The sequence below is a fragment of the Oreochromis aureus genome, linkage group 3, assembly GCF_013358895.1.
Source record: "Oreochromis aureus strain Israel breed Guangdong linkage group 3, ZZ_aureus, whole genome shotgun sequence".
NCBI classification, from domain to species: domain Eukaryota; kingdom Metazoa; phylum Chordata; class Actinopteri; order Cichliformes; family Cichlidae; genus Oreochromis; species Oreochromis aureus.
In genome coordinates this window covers 69,835,368-69,855,740 of record NC_052944.1, presented here as the reverse complement: position 1 = coordinate 69,855,740, position 20,373 = coordinate 69,835,368, and the positions used below count along the sequence as shown (strand labels likewise).

The window sequence follows — 20,373 nt, the reverse complement described above, 5'->3', positions numbered from 1 at the left end:
TAGCTAGCTAGCCAGCTATCAGCAACACATAAGAGAACTGCTGCTAAATAAACTACACCTAAACTCGGTTTATATCTGACCCAAATAGAGTGCAGGTCATAACTTCTTACCTGAAATTCAGTTCACCTCACGCTCCTGCCTTCGCTTTCCCTGATCCACGATTGACCTCGCGTTAGCAAACACCGGTCGATCGGCGGTCGCGGCATGTCCTTTCTGTCATACACCGGTGGATAGCTGCCCACTGTTGTAGCTCCGCATTATAGCACCACCAAACAACTCAGTTATTTTTCCACATCCAGCTGTAACTCCGATTCTGTGCGAGCATTTGCGAGAGACCGGGAGGTGAAAGGAGAGAGAGTCCCTCGCTGTGCATTTGCAGCCAAGCGCGGCAGCTAGCTAGGTAGCCGGCTAGCTGTCAGGCAGGACCGAGGTCGTCAGAGCACTGTCGCTAATATGATAAAACAAGCAGATATTTGAAGTTTACACACCTACATTCTCGCCTGAAAATATCTTAAAAGTTGATTTTGTGACCTAGAAACACTAATAAAAGACATATAAAACGAAGTGGTGGCCGCCATTGTTTAACTCGGCAGAGGCGTGCTATGAATTGTGGGATATGGAGTTTTCAACACAAGGATAAATCTTTTCGGCTGTACTACTCCCGGTATACCACTAGAGAGAGCCAAGACACCACAAATGACGTCTCTTTCTATGGGGCCAAAAGTCATTTCTTTCTCAGGAGCCTAGAAATTGGCCCAAATTTGCACTAAAATCTAAATATTTCAAAAACTATAAAAGTCATAAACACCAAAAGTCACACCATACTAGTCCAGCTCGAGCCGCACAAAATGATGTAACATATGTAACCCTATTGTCAAAACTGTTTGGCAGAGGAGCGCGGGAAAATTTTCAGAAAAATATTAATATTTAAAAAACTATAATACTCATAAACACCAAAAGTCATAGCACACCAGTCCAGATCCAGCCGCACAAAATGAGGTAACATATATGAAGCTTGTCTCAAAACTGCGGGTCGAGATACGCTGCAAAATTTCAGGCGGAAAAAGGAAAATAATAATAATAATAATAATAATAATAATAAGAATAATAAATCCGACGAATAGTAATATGTGTGCCTCTTGGCATAGGCACACATAATAATAATAATAATAATAAATCCGAGGAATAGTAATATGTGTGCCTCTTGGCATAGGCACACATAATAAATCTGAGGAATAGTAATATGTGTGCCTCTTGGCATAGGCACACATAATAAAGAGAAACAGGAACTCAATAGTGTGGAAGCCCTTTAGGGCATCCACACAATAAAGAGAAACAGGAAAACAATAGTGTGGAAGCCCTTTTAGGGCATCCACACAATAAAGAATAAAGAGAAACAGGAACTCAATAGTGTGGAAGCCCTTTTAGGGCATCCACACAATAAAGAGAAACAGGAAAACAATAGTGTGGAAGCCCTTTTAGGGCATCCACACAATAAAGAATAAAGAGAAACAGGAACTCAATAGTGTGGAAGCCCTTTTAGGGCATCCACACAATAAAGAGAAACAGGAACTCAATAGTGTGGAAGCCCTTTTAGGGCATCCACACAATAAAGATTAGAAGAACAATACTGTGAATGCTTTTACAAGCATTCACACTAATAAAGATTACAACAACAATACTGTGAATGCTTTTACAAGCATTCACACTCACTAGAAAGTGCATTTTCTGAAGAAACTGCATTGTGAATGCTTGAATCTGAATGTATGCACTGAAATTAATTAATTGCTGAATTTTAGTTAAAAATGTTGAATGAGATGAAAAATACAGAAATTTTCGCCTGAAAACAAAAGTGCTGAAGTGCTAAAAGCTGACATCCACACAGAAGAAGTTGGAAAATAATTGAAAATGTTTTAAATGTAAATTAGAAAAACCTAAGAAATGAGAAAAAAAAGTTAGAGTCAGAAAACATCTGAATTAATATTAAAAGTTCATATTCTTTGAATCACTGAATGACTAAAATGTGATCCCTCCACTCGGATCCACACAGTTTTAAAGGTTTACATCTCTGAGCTTTGAAAGACACGGTGTTGGAAAGAGAAGAACAATGGCGACGTTTTGAGGGTAAAACGATGGCTGTAGAGCAAACACTGTGGACACAGCAGCAGTTGAAAGAGAAGTGTTTAAGATGAATCTTGGCAGAGTGAGAGACAGAGCTCGTTAGGCAGGCAGGTGTGAGCTTGGTTGCTATAGTGACTGCACCCAATGGCTCCATACACACGCACACAGACATGCACCTCACTTTTGCTGCTTAAAATGAACAGAAAAGTCAGCCCCAAACAAATCGCTCCAGAACGAAAAGTACAAGTCGTACTGACAAAATTCTTTCACCGTGAGCGGCAGTCATGTCTAGTCTACTGAATTCTCAGTTTTCATGCCTGTGGAGTTTATTACATGGACTTGGTGACAGTGGAAAAACACCATGCTCTTCTGATTTTCAAAAGACCTTTCTGAGCCATTTCAACATTGGAGTCTATGGAGGAGTTGGAGGGAGGAGGCTGTGCATTGGTGACATTTATGAAAGAACCATAACACCTAGTACAATAGTAAACACATTGGATGAAAGAGGACAGCGATGGCTACGTTTTGAGGGTAAAATCATACCTGTAGACCAAACGCTGCAGACACAGCAGCAGTTTTAAAAAAGATTTTAAGATTAATTTTTTTGCTCCTCTCACTCTAGCAGTTGAGCTGTCTCACTCTAGCCCCAACATTCTGTCCCATAGACACCCATTATAAACTCTGAAACAGGTGAAAAAACATCATGAAACTTAAACTGGAACTGAAGAAAAAGTATAATAGATATTGAAAAGATAAATACAAGTTGGATAGTTGAATGTCTTGTCTTCGTTTTAAAGTTTGAATGGTGGCTCTATGTCAACGTATGTGGAAGTAGATACAGTTCAAAGAGGAATAAGTTGAAGGAGAATTTGAAGGGTCTCTCCATTGAAATACATGGGAAAATTTTGTTGAAAAAAGTTGAATAATTTTAAAAATATAAATGTTATAAATGAGAAAAATAGAAGCAGTTATGTCCAAAAGAAGAGGAATCTAACGGTGTTTGAATGGTTTTTCTAAGTTGAACGGTTTTGAAGGAGTTAGATGCCAAAAAACGTACGGAATAGATAATAACTAGAAAGTGCATTTTCTGAAGAAACTGCAGTGTGAATGCTTGAATCTGAATGTATGCACTGAAATGAATTAATTGCTGAATTTTAAGTTAAAAATGTTGAATGAGATGAAAAATACAGAAATTTGCACCTGAAAACAAAAGTGCTGAACTGCTAAAAGCTGACAAGCACAGAGAAGAAGTTGGAAAATAGTTGAAAATGTTTTAATTGTAAATTAGAAAAACCTAAGAAATGGGAAAAGAAAATTTAGAGTCAGAAAACATCTGAATGAATATTAAAAGTTCATATTCTTTGAATCACTGAATGACTAAAATGTGATCCCTCCACTTGGATCCACACAGTTTACAAGGTTTACATCTCTGAGCTCTGAAAGACACGCTGTTGGAAAGAGAAGAACGATGGCGACGTTTTGAGGGTAAAATGATGGCTGTAGAGCAAACACTGTGGACACAGCAGCAGTTGAAAGAGAAGTGTTTAAGATGAATCTTGGCACAGTGAGAGACAGAGCTCGTTAGGCAGGCAGGTGTGAGCCTGGTTGCTATAGTGACTGCACCCAATGGCTCAGTACACACGCTCACAGACATGCACCTCACTTTTGCTGCTTAAAATGAACAGAAAAGTCAGGCCGAAACAAATCGCTCCCAAATGAAAAGTACAGGTCCTATTGACAAAATTCTTTCACCGTGAGCGACAGCAATGTCCAGTCTACCTAATTCTCAGTTTTCATGCCTGTGGAGTTTATTATATGGACGTGGTGACAGTGTAAAGACAGCATGCTCTTCTGATTTTCAAACGAACCTTCTGAGCCATTTTAACATTGGAGTCTATGGAGGAGTTGGAGGGAGGAGGCTGTGCATTGGTGACATTTATGAAAGAACCATAACACCTAGTACAATAGTAAACACATTGGATGAAAGAGGACAGCGATGGCTATGTTTTGAGGGTAAAATCATACCTGTAGAGCAAACGCTGCGGACACAGCAGCAGTTTTAAAAAAGATTTTAGGATTAATTTTTTCGCTCCTCTCACTCTAGCAGTTGAGCTGTCTCACTCTAGCCCCAACATTCCGTCCCATACACACCCATTATAAACTCTGAAACGGGTGAAAAAACATCATGAAACTTAAACTGGAACTGAAGAAAAAGTATGATAGATATTGAAAAGATAAATACAAGTTGAATAGTTGAATGTCTTGTCTTCGTTTTAAAGTTTGAATGATGACTCTACGTCAATGTATGTGGAAGTAGATACAGTTTAAAAATGAGTAAGTTGAATGAGAATTTGAAGGGTCTCTCCATTGAAATACATGGGAAATTTTTGTTGAAAAAAGTTGAATAATTTTAAAAATATAAATGTTATGAATGAGAAAAATAGAAGCAGTCATGTCCAAAAGAAGAGGAATCTAACGGTGTTTGAATGGTTTTTCTAAGTTGAACGGTTTTGAAGGAGATAGAGTACAAAAAACGTACGGAATATATAATAATAATAATAAAGATTACAACAACAATACTGTGAATGCTTTTACAAGCATTCACACTAATAAAGATTAGAAGAACAATACTGTGAATGCTTTTACAAGCATTCACACTAATAATAATGATAAGTAATACAAATAATATGAAAGTTACTTACATGTTAAAGATGGTGCTTGTGATCTTGAAGAATCTAAACGTGATAAGGAAATGAAAGAAAGTGCATGAGAAAAAAAAAAAAACATTTTCGTTTTTTCCCAGGATAATTCAATATAAAAGATTCTCTTACTAATGCACAAAATGAACAGTGTAATTAAAAGTTTGAAAGGCACTGCATGTGTTTATATGGTAAACTGACTAATTCAAGCAGCAAACACTAGCAGTGCAAAAATGTATCTAACTAGCTGACAGACTTTAAAGTCACAGGAAGATATATCAAAATGGTGACTTATGCCAGAACAAATGTCTTGACAGACATAATTCCTAAATTCCTTTAAGTAAAAAATTGGTGACATAGTAATAAGTGGTCCCTAGTGGTTTTTCAAATTATTACATGGCTTGTTAATTTTTTATTAAATTATTAAGAAGCCAGATGACTTCAAAACATTTACAAATTACTATAAAGCACTATCCAAACTTCAAAACAAGTGGCAAAATCTCCAGTACTCGCAAATTATAAAAATTTGATTATACTTAAAAATATGCAAAAACTAATTTAGTGGAATTTTTACCTGCTTAATAATACATTAAACATGCACTATTTAATTGAAAAGAACAAAATTTGTGTACTTTTAGAATTATTAAATATTTGGGGATACTAGCCATAAAGAGGGTCTCGTACATTTACGGGCATCTAATTTCCTGGATTTAATGGTTTAAAAGTTTAATAGGTCTTTGAACTTGATAATAAAATTGAGTCCATTATTAGCAAAAAGAATTAAAAAAAGAGCAAAAAAATGCTTAATATATAATAATTGTTTTAAACTTAAGCTTTGTAAGTGTAGCAGATTTCATTATGTCTGTAATTTTTTTTATTTAGCCCCACAGTAGTAAAAGCCATAAATGGGAGTTAGATTTATTACTAGTATTTTTACACAGCATTCAGCTATAGTAACATGTTCTGCATTTTCCTACTTCACCATCTGATCTGAACAGCTGCACTCTCCTAATTAATTAATAACCTAACATTTCTCAGTAACCAATAACTAGATGGAACAGCACAGTATCTAACGGATCAGACAGTGTTTGAGCTAAAGAAGCTGTGTGTTTCTTTTGGGGGCTTTTTGCACACTGATCCACCACGTTTTCCTATAGTTCAATGCATATCTGGTAACATTACCGTAAACGTGACCAGTAGGTTCACGTTCAGATCAGAAAACTGTTCCAGCTGCAGGCATCTACTCCTGTAATTTAAACAATAACCTCATACACCTCATGTTTTACACCCCTATAAGGTGGGCTTGCTACACTGCACATGAATATTACGTGACATGGTATGACTAGCTCATGTTCAAACATTTAAGATACTGTTCAGCCATTTTGTTTACTGGGTAGTGCATAATGGCCGAGTTAGCTGAGCGGGAATCCACTAAAGCCAAAAAAAAAAAATTATATATATTTTTTAAATTAATTACAAAAACCTTTTAGGAAAACCTAAGAAACAGTTGCAGAAGCACAGAAAAAAAAAAACTGCCGTGTACGTTATAATATGTAAATTCAAAAACTGCATAGAGAGAATGGCCCAATGAAAACAGAATAAGATAAGATGAATTTTTTCGAGTAGAATATAGGCAGTAAGAGTTTTGTAATTAACTTTAAATTATGTTTGCCAAAGACAATGCAGTAAATTAACCCAGTTCTACCTGCTAGCTAAAGATGTTATGCTTCTCCCCCTATTACCGTTTAGGACAACTATAGAAAGTTACTAAAATAACATTGATGAAAACTTATCAAACTTTAAGTATTTACCTTTGTCATAGTTTTCGATTATTTGGTATCCTTTTGTTCTCAAACCAGGGAGAGAAAAGGCGCAAATGACGAAAGACCGCGAAGACTAGACGCTAGGCGGTGCAATCTGCTCCTCCCTCTTTTTAAACGAGCCAATAGGAGCTGCTCACATTAAAAACAACTTTATTTAAAAAGTCATTTTACACCTGATACAAAAAATTTTAAAAGTCAAACAATGCACAAGTTTAAAAGAACAATTTTATTTATTTAAGCATAGGGATGGTTAAGATGTTTAAAAAATTAATACATAATATTTATCAAATAATTGTCACCCAAATCAACATCATAATAAAAATATAATTAATAAAATATATAATAATGATAAGAAGAAGAATAACAGTTTACCTAAAAGTTCTTCTAACATTAGACTGCTTTTGAAAAGTTTCAATAGTGTCAATACACCATAAGGACAAGGGAGTTTCACAATTGAAGTGTGACTGCTTTAAAGACCCCATTCCCTCTCCTTTCCACTAGTTCAAAGAAAATATAAATTATTTCTGATTATATAATCTGAGGTCACAAGTTTGAAGAGTAACATTTTAACAGATCGGTAATATACTTCAGGAGCTTTACTGGATCTGATTAACCAAAACTTCCAACTTCCATGTAGCTAACTGTCTTTTCTCTAATACAGTAGAGTGTCTCTGATCTACTAAAAATCCTCAATTGCATGTTTGCTCAAGTAAATAGAACAACCAGTAATCCTTAATTTGCAAATGCCAAATCTGGATTTTGTCTGTGTAATTCACTTTTATCTTAGGTTTTTATTTGTATTTTTGCTTTTCTTTTTTTTTCTACTCTTGTGTCCGTTTTAATCACTTATTATTGCTGCTGTGACAAGTGAATTTACCTAAGAAGAATCATGAAGTCCTTATTTTATCTTATCTGAGCCTCACCATGCAGCCTACCATGCAGAGCGCTGAAAGTTCAAATTAAGTACTTAAAATGAAATCTAAAATTAAAAAGTAACCAGTTTCAAACCAGTTATTTGGAATAGTGTGCAGAGTGTTTTGAGTAACATTGAATGTTCAAAAACATCAAAGTTCCTATGGTCTCACTTGACTGCTGGGTTGTAGTGTCTGATAACACATAACATCTTGAGGTCTCAACGTGGACTTTAAGTACATTCGCTAGCCAAGGCTAAATACTGAGAGGGTCAAAAATGAAGGGTAAAGAACATCTGATTGTACGTAAGGATAGCAAAAGTGATAGACAGAGGTTGTGCCAAATATGTTAAAGTTAGGGTGATTCGTTAGAGAATGGTACCCCATGGGTGCCGTCTGCAGGTTATAAAAGAGTTATGTTCATACTTTCTTTTGAGATTCTTTTTACAATTTGACTTTCAGAACTCCCTGGGTTGTGTGCAATCTGTGATGGGCTTGTTTGGAATAAATCCTCCTTTATTCAAATAACACTTTCTCAGGCTCTTCACAGAAGAAGAATCCTCACATAAGCATGTGCTACCATTTTGAACCAATGTACACATTTACCATCACTGACCCAACTAGGACCTACATTGGATGCCCACCCATATGGATTTCATGTTAGAAACCCATGTGGGTCCCATATATACTAAACAATCTTGAGCCCATGTAAAATATATGCCCATATTAACTTAACATAACCCATTTGGGGCCCACATAGACATGTTTTCAGGGTCTGACTTGCATTTGCCCATGTGTGACCCATATAGTTTGACCAGGTGGGCCCCACCTGTGTCATCGATACTAAAACATATTGATTACCTCACTTTGCCCCACCTGGGGCACACAACAAAAGCCTATCCTTAAATGACTGTGTTTGCCCATGTCTATCCCAGGTGGAAAACCCAAGTGGGTCCTACATGTGTTTCCCATTTTGGACCAAGTTAAGTGTTTCCCATGTTTGACGCAGCTAGGACCTACTAAAAGTGCCCACTTGGGATTGCCCATATGGGTTTAATGTGAAGAACCCAAGTAGGCCCCATACAAAAAGCCCAGTTTGAGCCCATGCCCACATGGTACCCATCCAGCCCGAGCAAAAACCAGGTGGGGCCCATATATACATGTTGGCTGGGGAGGTTTAGGAGAGTGAGGAGAGAAAGTCAGGAGACTGTGTGGGAACATTTTGATCTTATTCCTCCCAAAAGGATATGTAAATTTCTAAAGAAGATGTATTTTCATAATACTGATGGTGCAATACAATTTATGTTAAGCTGTCTTTACTTTTGGACAAGGTGAAGTGTTTGCTATGTGCCAGGGAGCTGGGATATAACAACAACACCTCATCCATGCTTAGGCACTACAGAGCTTTGCATGAGAATAAGGGGAACACCGATTGTGGAGCAAGACCAGGTGAGCCATCAAATGCCATGATACTATAGCATGCAGTAATGTTACTAAAGGATATAACAATATTATACAACTGTAATAAGTTATGTGTGATATTTATATTTGTGCTTTGTTTTTATTGTCTTTCCTCAGGAGAAAAATCTCAAATTGATAAAGACCTGGTTAGCATGGTGATTGAGGACTCCCAGCGAATTTAGCATTGTGGAGGACAAAGGATTTAAAAGATTTGTTAAATCGTTACATCCTAGCTATGTTCTCCCCACTAAAAAGGTCATAAAAGCAGTGAAAGTTTAGTTTTTACAGAATAAAATGTGAACAGGCAGGACTGAGGCCTCAGTCTGTAGCTGTCCATACCTTACAAAAGCACAACCACTGACCATACCCCAACCACACCTCACCTCACAGTAAATGATCATTTCCATTTTAAGCATTTCCAAATAATCATTTTCCATACTGCCAGTATAAATATACACAGTATACTGCCATCACTACAATATACATGATTTACACACTCCTTTTGTTGTTGACGTTTACAGGCTGTGTGCAAAATGCCACACTCTTCAAATTCATGCCAACTAATATTTTTACGTCCAGTAGATGTCCTACTAGAGCAAATGAAGCTTCAAGACGCTTTGCGCTGGGGTGAACCAATTGGATGAAAAGCTTCAGTGCTTCATGAAGCTTCATCTGCCCATCACTACTATACTCTCACTGGTGGAGATAACTCTAGCACCCCTCTCCGCAACGCCGGAATAAATCAGAAAACTGCTGCGCTACAACAGGCCGCAAAACTATATTAGGCCTACTGCACATTCTACTACTTGGAGGGAATCTGAGATTAAGCGAGAGCATACCTGTGGCTGTCATATGATCTACTCGCTTGCTGATCAGTCCGTCGCAGTGTGCCCGCATTTACTGCTGCTTTGCGCCGAATGCACGGGAGGAATGATCGAGAAAAACACCGGCTTAGCTTTATACGGGCTGACGTCACCCTGCAATCAATATGCAGGTGGGTTCCCAATTAATCTAGTTGTGCAGCCGAGAGCGAGCACAGGAGAGAGCGAGAGCAGTAGAGCGAGCGAGGGAGAGAGAGAGAAAAGGAAAGGCGAGTAGCCTATCCGGCTACATCAGTTTCCATGGGTCTTTTCCCATGTTGTAGTTGTGTGTCGTATTTTGAAATAGCTAGTGACCAGAGAGCATTAAGGGGCAGAGAGGAGGATGTTACTCTCAATGTTGGCGCATTTCAGGAGGACGCTGCTAATGAAGTTACACAATTACACAGTGAATTCACGTTTATTATTATATTTACAAAATGCCACAGTTTTTGTCTTTGTCTGTATCATTTTATTTTGTTGTATTAAACGCGACACCTTAAAGGCCGGTCCGTGAAAATATTGTCTGACATTAAACTGGTCCGTGGCACAAAAAAGGTTGGGGCAGTGATGCCCTTCTTGCCATCTTTTCAGAAAAATAAGTGATCTGGAAGCTGTTAGGCTTACTTACAGCAGTAGCACTTTCTCCACCTGCTTAAACTCCAGGACACATTTACTAACAGTTTTTGTTGCTGTATGTGCTGCAGCTGCAGCTTTGAATTTTTTTTTTTGAGAGTTAATATTTTGGCTATGGTATCTTGTTATGAAATGTACAAGCGTAAAAGTGTTTTTAGCATGTGCTTCAAAGATAGGTTTGACTGGGAAACTCAAAGCTCAGTAGTGCATGAACTGAAATTCACTGCAGCCTGTGCAATATTTAATACATCATATTTTTTTCCAGTCTATCTTGCAAACACATATTTGTGCTGCAATGTCATGCACAAACTATTGGATCCTTAAGATCAAACCCATGTCATTCTTTTGGTCCATTGCAGTGCGGTAAGCCATCAAACACCCTTATTTGAAACTAACAATATTACATAATATTTCTTGTTTGGCCAAAAATGGGTAAATGATGTAATTAAAAAAAAAAAAAAAAAAACATTAAAAACTACAATTTACATGTGTTGAGTTTAGAATGAAAGCAGTTTTACCTAATTTATATGATTTAGTGCTGTCAATTGCAATAAATTAAAAAAGGTTGTTATAATGGGTTTCAATTGGCCCAAAATGGCCACGATAGAGTCAAGAGGAACAATAGGATGTTTAGTGTATATATTTTTGATGAATTTAACAAGCTAAAGTTGAAAATTATAAAAGCTGAAGTGGCCATATAAGGCCAGCACAGAGCCCAGAGGGTTAATGTGTAAAATGTATAAAAATGTTATTGATTACAAGGAAATACATTGCTGTTAATATGAATGTTAAGCTTTTTTATTTTGAATTTACAAGCAATAAACAATGCCTTTACATTCACACTGCAATTTTCTACTATAAGTATGGACATGGAAACAAGTGAACAACATTTTGAAATAAGTTTAATTGGAATTCTGTAGACTGAAAAAAACAACAACAACAACACATAAAAAAAACAAAAACAAACAAACAGCCAGTGCCATCATCTGTCCATTAAAGTGTCAAACATCGCATTGACCCATAGTCCCTGCTAGTCAGCAGATGCTTTTAAAAAGAGCTCCATGTCCTCTGCAAACTGAAAAACAAAGACGAGGAAGTCCCTCTACACAAACACAGTGCAGATGACAGGCCAGGCAAAAATCTATTGATCTTTTTGAATGCTGAGACGAGATATTTTATTGTTATTTTATCATTACATTAGAATCATATAATAAGCATTGCATTAAAGCATTTATTGAAGCAGTTGACATTACATTAACGTTTGTATTACAGTGATTGTTATAACCTAATGTTAATCTTTTATTTACAGGTGTTGGTATAATCATATAATCTTTCATTGCAGGTGTAACTATGATCATCCTTATACATATTGCCGCTTGGTGCTTATTATGGAGTTGTGCTCATGTCAGTAAGGGTTAAAAGCTACAGTCAGCGGGATGTCTGGCTGATCTATTGAGTGAAGTGACGTAGAGCATAGAAGGCCGCACGCGCTTACAAAACACTTATGTCATGTTGTTCTTTAGGATCTTTTAGTCAGTCATATCTTTTGTTAAACTTTAAGTAAGTGTGTATTTGCAAGAATTAATCATTATGTCATTTAATCACCATTATTACTTGTTATTTCAGTAAGGTATTTCCTTAGGCTGTCGGCCTTGTGTTGCGACTTGTATTACAGGTATTGTCATAATCCTACATTAACATTTTCTATTACAGGTATATGTTGTTTTCTGTTAAGCTTTGAGTAGTGGCATTTGATTAGAACATTTATTTAACATATTACATGTATGGTTTCAGTTAGGTTATTGCACACATGCAGAGTTGGCCTCTGTCCTTATAGACAGAGTGAAGGCTGAGGTCGAGGCACACACGCACACACACAACCAGTAGCTAAACTCATGCAGAGGGGAGAGTTCGAATATTTAAATAACAATCTGCAAAGCCTTGTAGCTGTTTGATTATGCTTGCAGGAGAGACTGTTTGTTCCGGGGGATAAGCAGAGTTGGAAGATTACTGGGAAGGATCTGGCCTCGGGAAGAAGGAGATGTTCTTTTAATGTGTTAAAAGTTGTCAACATTGATTGTATTGTACCTACGTTACGCATGAGGGGGCGTTCCAATACCCTGATGTTCATAAAAACTATTGTTGTGTGGTTTTCGGTGAGAGATCTGGTGCTGTCTGCGTACAGTGTCCCCATCTCCCACACGTGTGCATTAAAATCTTCGTTTGACTTGACCCGGCCGGACCAGTGTTGTTATGTTGGTTTTCCTCCTGTATCCATCCCCAATATTTTGAACTCGTGACAATGCCTTCTCATCATGTGAGCCTTGAAGTTTTTTTAAGAAGACTAAGATCACAGTGAGGGCATTTCATTTTCATGGACTTTCCATAAGCCGCCGTTTCATTTAGCACAGAGGGTAGAGCATATGAATGTTCTACCGAAGATTCAGAAAATGGTTTAGATACTGGAGATAGGACATTGAGAGGGAGGCGGGGCTCCTCGGAGAGTGCGGCAAGAGGAAGACGAGGCTCCTTGGAGAGTGCAGTGGAGAGCAGTCCTGATAGTGGTGGCTGACTTGGCATTGAAGAATGCTGACATGACAATAAATGCCTTGCCATAGCCCCACGCCGTATGATTGTCATGTTACAGACAGGGCAGTGAAAGTGTCCTGCCGTCCAACATGGCAGCCTCCACCGGCATATCATTTTCTCTGTAAGAGAGAAAAAAAAAAAAAACATGTAATTTTACTGTACAGGGTGGGGCGATCGTGGCTCAAGAGTTGGGAGTTCGCCTTGTAATCGGAAGATTGCCGGTTTGAGCCCCGGCTTGGACAGTCTCGGTCATTGTGTCCTTGGGCAAGACACTTCACCCGTTGCCTACTGGTGGTGGTCAGAGGGCCCGGTGGCGCCAGTGTCCGGCAGCCTCGCCTCTGTCAGTGCGCCCCAGGGTGGCTGTGGATACAATGTAGCTTGCCATCACCAGTGTGTGAATGTCTGTGTGAATGGGTGGATGACTGGATGTGTAAAGCGCTTTGGGGTCCTTAGGGACTAGTAAAGCGCTATATAAATACAGGCCATTTACCATTTCATTTACCATTTATATGGATACACCATAATAAAATAAGAATGGTTGGTGATATTAAAGTCCTGTTTGTGGCACATTAGTATATGTGAGGCTGCAAACTCCTCAAGATGGCTGGTGACCATGGTGGCCATTTAGAAGTTGGCCATCTTGGATACAACTTTTGTTTTTTCAATAGGAAGAGGGCCATGTGACACATCAAACTTATTGGTAATGTCACAAGAAAAACAATGGTGTGCTTGTTTTCAACGTAACTTTATTCTTCCATGAGTTATTTATAAGTTTCTCTTTGTTCACAGCCATTGACATGTCGAAGAGGTTAACACGTGAGGAGCAGATCGAAATTGTGTTGATATCTGGCGAACGCAGTAACCGGGTCATTGCAGCAGATTTTAATGCAAGACACCCTACGAGACCACCCATCTCCCATGCTACAGTTAGCAAACTGCTTGCTAAGTTTCGTGAAACTGGTTCAGTGTTGGATTTGCCAAAATGTGGACGCAAGAAAACTGTCACTAATGAAGAAACATCAGTGGCTGTCCTAGCTTCATTCAGCAAGAGCCCACAGCGTAGCACTCACCGCATGTCACTGGAGAGTGTCATTAGTCAAACATCCCTTCGGCGGATATTAGCTACTCACAAATGGCACCCTTACAAACTCCAGCTACTGCAGCATCTCAACGAGGATGGCCCAGATCGGCGAACCGAATTTGCAGAATGGGCAAAACAAAAATTGGAACAGGACCCTCAGTTCACGCAGAAGATTTTGTTCAGTGATGAGGCAAACTTTTATGTGAATGGTGAAGTTAACAAACAAAACCACTGCTATTGGTCTGACACCAACCCACATTGGATGGATCCCTCCAAGACTGTTGGAACAACAAAAGTGATGGTTTGGTGTGGTATATGGGGTACAACGATAGTGGGTCCATTCTTCATCAATGGAAACCTCAAGGCCACTGGTTATTTGAAATTGCTACATGATGATGTGTTTCTCTCTTTGTGCACTGAAGCTGGCACGTTCCCTGAGTTTCTCCAGCAAGATGGTGCACCACCACATTATGGGTGCCAGGTCCGAGCATTCCTTGATGAACAGTTTCCTGGAAAGTGGATTGGTCGTCGTGGGCCAGTTGAGTGGCCCCCAAGGTCTCCCGATCTGACCCCCTTAGACTTTTATCTTTGGGGTCATCTGAAGGCAATTGTCTATGGTGTGAAGATACGAGATGTGCAGCACCTGAAACTACGGATACTGGATGCCTGTGCTGGCATTTCTCCTGCGGTGTTGCTATCAGTGTGTGAAGAGTGGGAGAAGAGGGTTGCATTGACAATCCAACACAACGGGCATCACATTGAACACATTTTATAAGTGGTCAGAAACTTGTAAATAACTCATGAAAGAATAAAGTTACGTTGAAACCAAGCACACCATTGTTTTTCATTACCAATAAGTTTGATGTGTCACATGGCCCTCTTCCTATTGAATAAACAAAAGTTGTATCCAAGATGGCCAACTTCTAAATGGCCACCATGGTTACCACCCATCTTGAGGAGTTTGCCCCCTCAGATATACTAATGTGCCTCAAACAGGATTTTAATGTCACCAACCATTCCCATTTTATTACGGTGTATTCATATAAATGGCCCACCCTGTAGATCCAGAGTATTATTGAAGCGTGTGGGACAGTTCACATACTTATAAAAACTGCCCAATGTTTTCTTCTAGTCACAGCGATTAAAGTCCCCCAGAAAAATTTTAAGGTCCTCAGGAGAGAGAGATTGTAGTGAGTGGATAATGTTGGAGATGGTGTCAGTCGCATTCTTTGGATATAAACAATGGTTACGTTAATCGGTGGGAATTTCCACAGCAGATAAAACGACCTCAAAGACACAGCGAGGAGCTCAATGTCAGGCAGACACACCTGTTTACGGACGGTAGCGTTTTTACACCATTTCTGATTAATATACAAGCACACTCCTCCTCCGTGAGATTTCTGGGTAGCTCCCGGGTCCCGATCCAAACTTATGGGAAACCCAAAGCCATTTAGTTTCAGAGAAGAATCAGGGTCAGAATCCCTGAGCCACGTCTCTGTGAATGCCATTAAACATGTATCCCTCTAGTCACGTAAATGTGCGACATTCAAATGCAGTTCATCCAATTTACTCCTCAGAGACTGCACATTAGCCAGGATTATTAATGGCAAAGGAATACAATTGTATCGTATTTGCTTCCTCAATCGCTGACTCCCTTCTTACCCCGCTTCCTTGTTTTGACTCGATTAATATTAAAAGTGCTCCTGTGATTACCGAATAATCCAGGGCTGGAAAACACTGGAGGGTGAAAAGAATCCAGAGACGGGCCATTACACCGAAGATCCAGAAGAAACTCCCTTGAGTATGTAATTGTTTGTGAGTAGCAATGGCTCCAAACAACCGTCAGGATTGCCAATATAACCACGTGAAATAAAAACCCCATCTTTGTTAAAAAGAAAGTTCCACAAAGCACAAGCCGATGCTTTAGGATTTCCTAGGGCTCAAACAAATAAAAAACTTACTTTATTTCATTTTTGAGTTAAAACACTGACAGACAGAGACAACCGGCTGGTCACCGCAAGAGCAGCGCCCTTTACTGGCAGCTAGGCCATGTCAGCTTCTGCCTTTATGCTAGCTGACAAGGCAGATGAAACCATAAAGCCACTGAGTGCTGATCTACTTCTCCTACAACTTCTGTTTCCAACATTAGAGACGCTATCACTTGGATTAACATAATCTATAGCAGCACCTTCACCAAAATTCCCGGTCTGCCTAGAAGCACCAGAACCATTTCCACTAGGTAATACATCAGAAGACTCAACACCAGGCAGATTTAACTATGGCAAATCAAGCTCAGACACCTGATTTTTACTCGGTGGGTTTCCCATTTGCATAATAAAGCCATTTCTTGATCTCTTCCATAAAGTCAGTATTATGTGCATGCACACTTGTTTTTCTTGCTCTACTTGGGGAAGCAAAGGAAGCAAGGTTTCATGCAGATGAGTTTCCTCACTAAGCATCGGAGACAAATGCTCTGAGACTGAACAGTAGAAACATGATCCTCAGATTGCTTTAATTCTTTAATAACCTTTATGACATTTTTAATTTTTCTAATCTTAGTGTAACGTTCTGTTTGAAGCCTTTCAGTCTCATTCTCCAAAGCCTTAGTAGTCGGTTTCGACTGTCTTTTCTTTCCATCCACATCAACACATTTTATTAATTGGCGTGTCTCCAGTTTTCTTTAAAATGTTACAAAATCCGAATATTGAACTGCACCTATGCCACACAGCTTCATTCCAACACATCAACTTAATAACATTCCTTTCAGTAAACCTTGGACACACAATTAACAGGAGCAATATCCCCCACTAATCTGCCTATTAAAGTAAACTAGCTAACTCACCCTAGTCTTCTGTACATACTAGCAGTGGGTATTTATGTACCTCCATACCGTCAGCTGTGAGGAAGACAAACTGTGGCAGTACTCCCAAGTCAATGGCTTCAGCTGCCTGATGCACAATAACCAGAAAGCAAATCAGTACAACGCCTAATGCAGCTGTACTGCTGAAACCTAACAGGGGAATAAAACTCCTGAAAGAAATCTGTTGTGTGAAGCCACAGGCTTACTTTAAAAGCTGCGTGGACAACGGCAACAGCAAACTATAAAACTCTCACCAATAAAACTCTCATCTATATATAAATGATTCAATACAGCTTACAAAGTTTTCTGTTGACAAGTTATTGAGGCTCCTCCAACCAACGGCCGCGGCAAGCTAAACATGAGGACACAGATGACGCGCAACAATAAACACATGAGATGCACTTCTGTACTATTTGCTCCTCTAATTACACATTGTACTGTCCACTATACAAAATCAGCACAGGGGATCAAACATGATACAAATGCACAGACTGCACAAACAAACATGAATGCAACTCACAAACATTACACCAATTACTATACTAAACTACAACATCTGGCTATGGCATAAATTAGTGCGCTAAACTATACATCAAGTTGCATATAAAAAAATGCATCAAAATGACTCAAGCTGCGGTCAACAGAAGATTTCCCCTCATGCTCACCCTACCTTTCTGCTCCTCAACATCAGGTGTGGTGAACAGGTGAGTGCAACCACGTTTATCATCTAACACCCATGAGTCACGCCCTACACCCGTGAGCCAATACAGTGTGTGCATTTAAACCAACCCTCCAAAAAAGTAACAACTCATATGGCTGCTACAGATATGTAAATTCTCCTGACAGGTGATTAATTGGCCATGAGTACTTTTCCCAGACAGCATAAATTCAAATTTTATTTGTGACACACACAACCATACACAGTACGACATATGGTGAAATGCTTATTGCTGTGCAATGCCTGATCATTAAATGATAGTAAGAATTTACAGATTAGACAAAATTTAGAGATTTTAACTTTGAAATTTACAGTTAAAAAAAAGAGTACAAATAACAATTTAAGACGAAATTATAAGAAGTGTGCAAGTGAACAGGGTACATGCGGTGACGGGATGTATGAGAGAGCAGTCCTGTCCTACACCTGGTTCAGGGCCTGAATAGCCTGGGGAGAGAAGCTCGTCCTCATTCTCTCTGTAGGAGAGGAAATCCATGACTTCCTTTTTTTGCCTGGTTCTTTAGCCATCAGAATTATTGTCTGAAGGACAAGAAAGATGTCCAACAGATTTACTTTACCAAGTGTATCTTCACGGCCTTGCCGTATTGGTCCGTTTGATTGACTTTATTATCATTATTTATTTATTTACTTTACGTTATTACAGATGGGAAATCCATGACTTCCAAAAGTTAATGGAGCTTCAAATTCAGTAGTACAGAATCTGAACTACTTCACTTTTAGCAATTTTAGATCTGTGACTGTGATCAGTGATTACTGTACTGACTGAAAGAAAGTCTATGAATTTAGTTGTAAAGACTTTTTCTGAGTTTTGTATGTTGATCCATGTGAAGAACAGAGCACCATAACTGATGATGCAGGCTCTGTTCAAGAGTCAGAAACAGCTCAGTTCAGTTTCAGTGTATGGTGAAACTTGGTGAGGATTTCATCAAAGCAGTCATCTTTGGCTACCTGCTCCACGACCTGGCGGACTCCGCTCTCTAACGTGTGATAATACCGCCTTAACTCCTCCAGCTCAGACTGCATCTGTTCCTCCACCTGCTGTTTCTCCTCCTGCGCCTCCATCAGCTTCTTCTTGTACTCTGACTCCACAGCTTTAATTTCATCCTCCAGCTTCTTTTTGAAGAACTCTCTGAGCTCTGACTCTCTCCGTTTCAGCATTTCCTCAACTTCCAGGTAGGTGTAGTTGGAGTAAAACTCTCCTCTGTTGTCAGTCACCATCTTATCCACCTTCTCCAGCAGAAACAGGACTTGGCGACGATCGTTGGTTTTGAGGTTGTTGAAGACGTGGTACCTGTTTCCAGCTTTCTTCAGGACCTCCTGCAGCTCAGGTCCTGCCTCCTCCAAAGTCTCATCAAAGTCTGACTCAACTACATCTCCGTGAGTGAAGAGGATGATGGTGTACCTCCAGGCACCCTCTCCAAAGATCTCCTCCACTTTCTTCACAGCATCTCTTTCCTCTGCTGTGAAGCGTCCAACCTTGATGACCAGCAGGATGGCGTGGGGCCCCGGGGCCGACATGTTGATGCATTTGGAGATCTCCCTCTTGACGGTGTCTTCAGGCAGGAATGTGTCAAAGAGGCCGGGAGTGTCAACCACAGAGACCATCTTCTTAAACACCTTTTCCTGCTTCTTGGAGCATTCAGCAGTCACTGAGGAGGAAACAGATCAGTTCATCTGAATTTAGCTCAAATATGAACTGCACAGAAATGGTGTCCTGTTTTACACACCTACAGAGTCCTCATTAAAATAAGTAACGGGTGAAGAATTTCTACTACTGCTCCCTAGGGCTGTGTGATATTACCAAAATATCATATCCCGATATAAGACATCTATCGTCCCAAAAACGATATAAATCACAAAAATTTAACATTTTCTGTAAATTCTGTGAATCTCGGGCAGCTCGACTTGCGTGAAGTGTTTCCAGCTGGGCGTCGTGTACCTGGAGTCGAGTGTTTTAACCGATGCATGAAACGATACATTTTTAGACATAAGTTGTAACGGCAGCTGTCTTCTTTGTGAGCATTTATTACACAGCGTGCCGCGGGGAAACGCCTGTTCTAACGTTTGAGTCTAAGGTTTATTTTTTAGCACCTGACGGCTCTTTTTTGCTTCTCATCCGTAAATACTCTGCATACTCTTTCATGTGATTCAGTTTATTTTGAAAAATCTCAACAGGATCTTGAGCTTTATTGTGAAAGCTTTATGTGGAAAATAAACACGCGGACGGCGAAGCCACGCAATGATTTTACCGTCATTGTTGCTAACGACAACACAAAAAAAACCAATCGCCCGTCCGTCCGTAGTGTGGCTATATTAAATATAAGAGAAAGAGAGAACTTTAAGAAATTAATATAACCACTACAGTGACCAACAAATCGATGAGCGTGATATGAAACGATTGATGTTTTTATATCGTCATCTACCGGTAATATATATCGTTATATCGAACAGCCCTACTGCTCCCCATTAAAAACCATGAAAAACTGTGCGTGTGTGTGTGTGTGTGTGTGTGTGCGTGTCTTACCTGACGAGTGACTGGAGATTTCTCTGAAGGCATCTCTTCCCAGGATGGTGTTTCCACTGGAGCTCTTTCCTACTC

General features: G+C 39.3%; 1 protein-coding gene across 1 annotated transcript in view; it reads right to left on the bottom strand.

The window, feature by feature from the left end:
• Positions 1-17,914: 17,914 nt before the first annotated feature.
• Positions 17,915-20,373, bottom strand: part of LOC116318035 (GTPase IMAP family member 7-like) — a 3,932-nt gene continuing 1,473 nt past the window's right edge. Inside the window, exons 4-5 of the mRNA XM_031736938.2 lie at positions 20,299-20,373; positions 17,915-19,423 (exon numbers count right to left, since the gene is read on the bottom strand). The exon at positions 20,299-20,373 is cut by the window's right edge and continues 36 nt beyond it. Coding sequence (XP_031592798.1) covers positions 18,657-19,423; positions 20,299-20,373 — 842 coding nt within the window. The 3' untranslated portion in view covers positions 17,915-18,656. The remainder of the gene's footprint in view (positions 19,424-20,298) is intronic.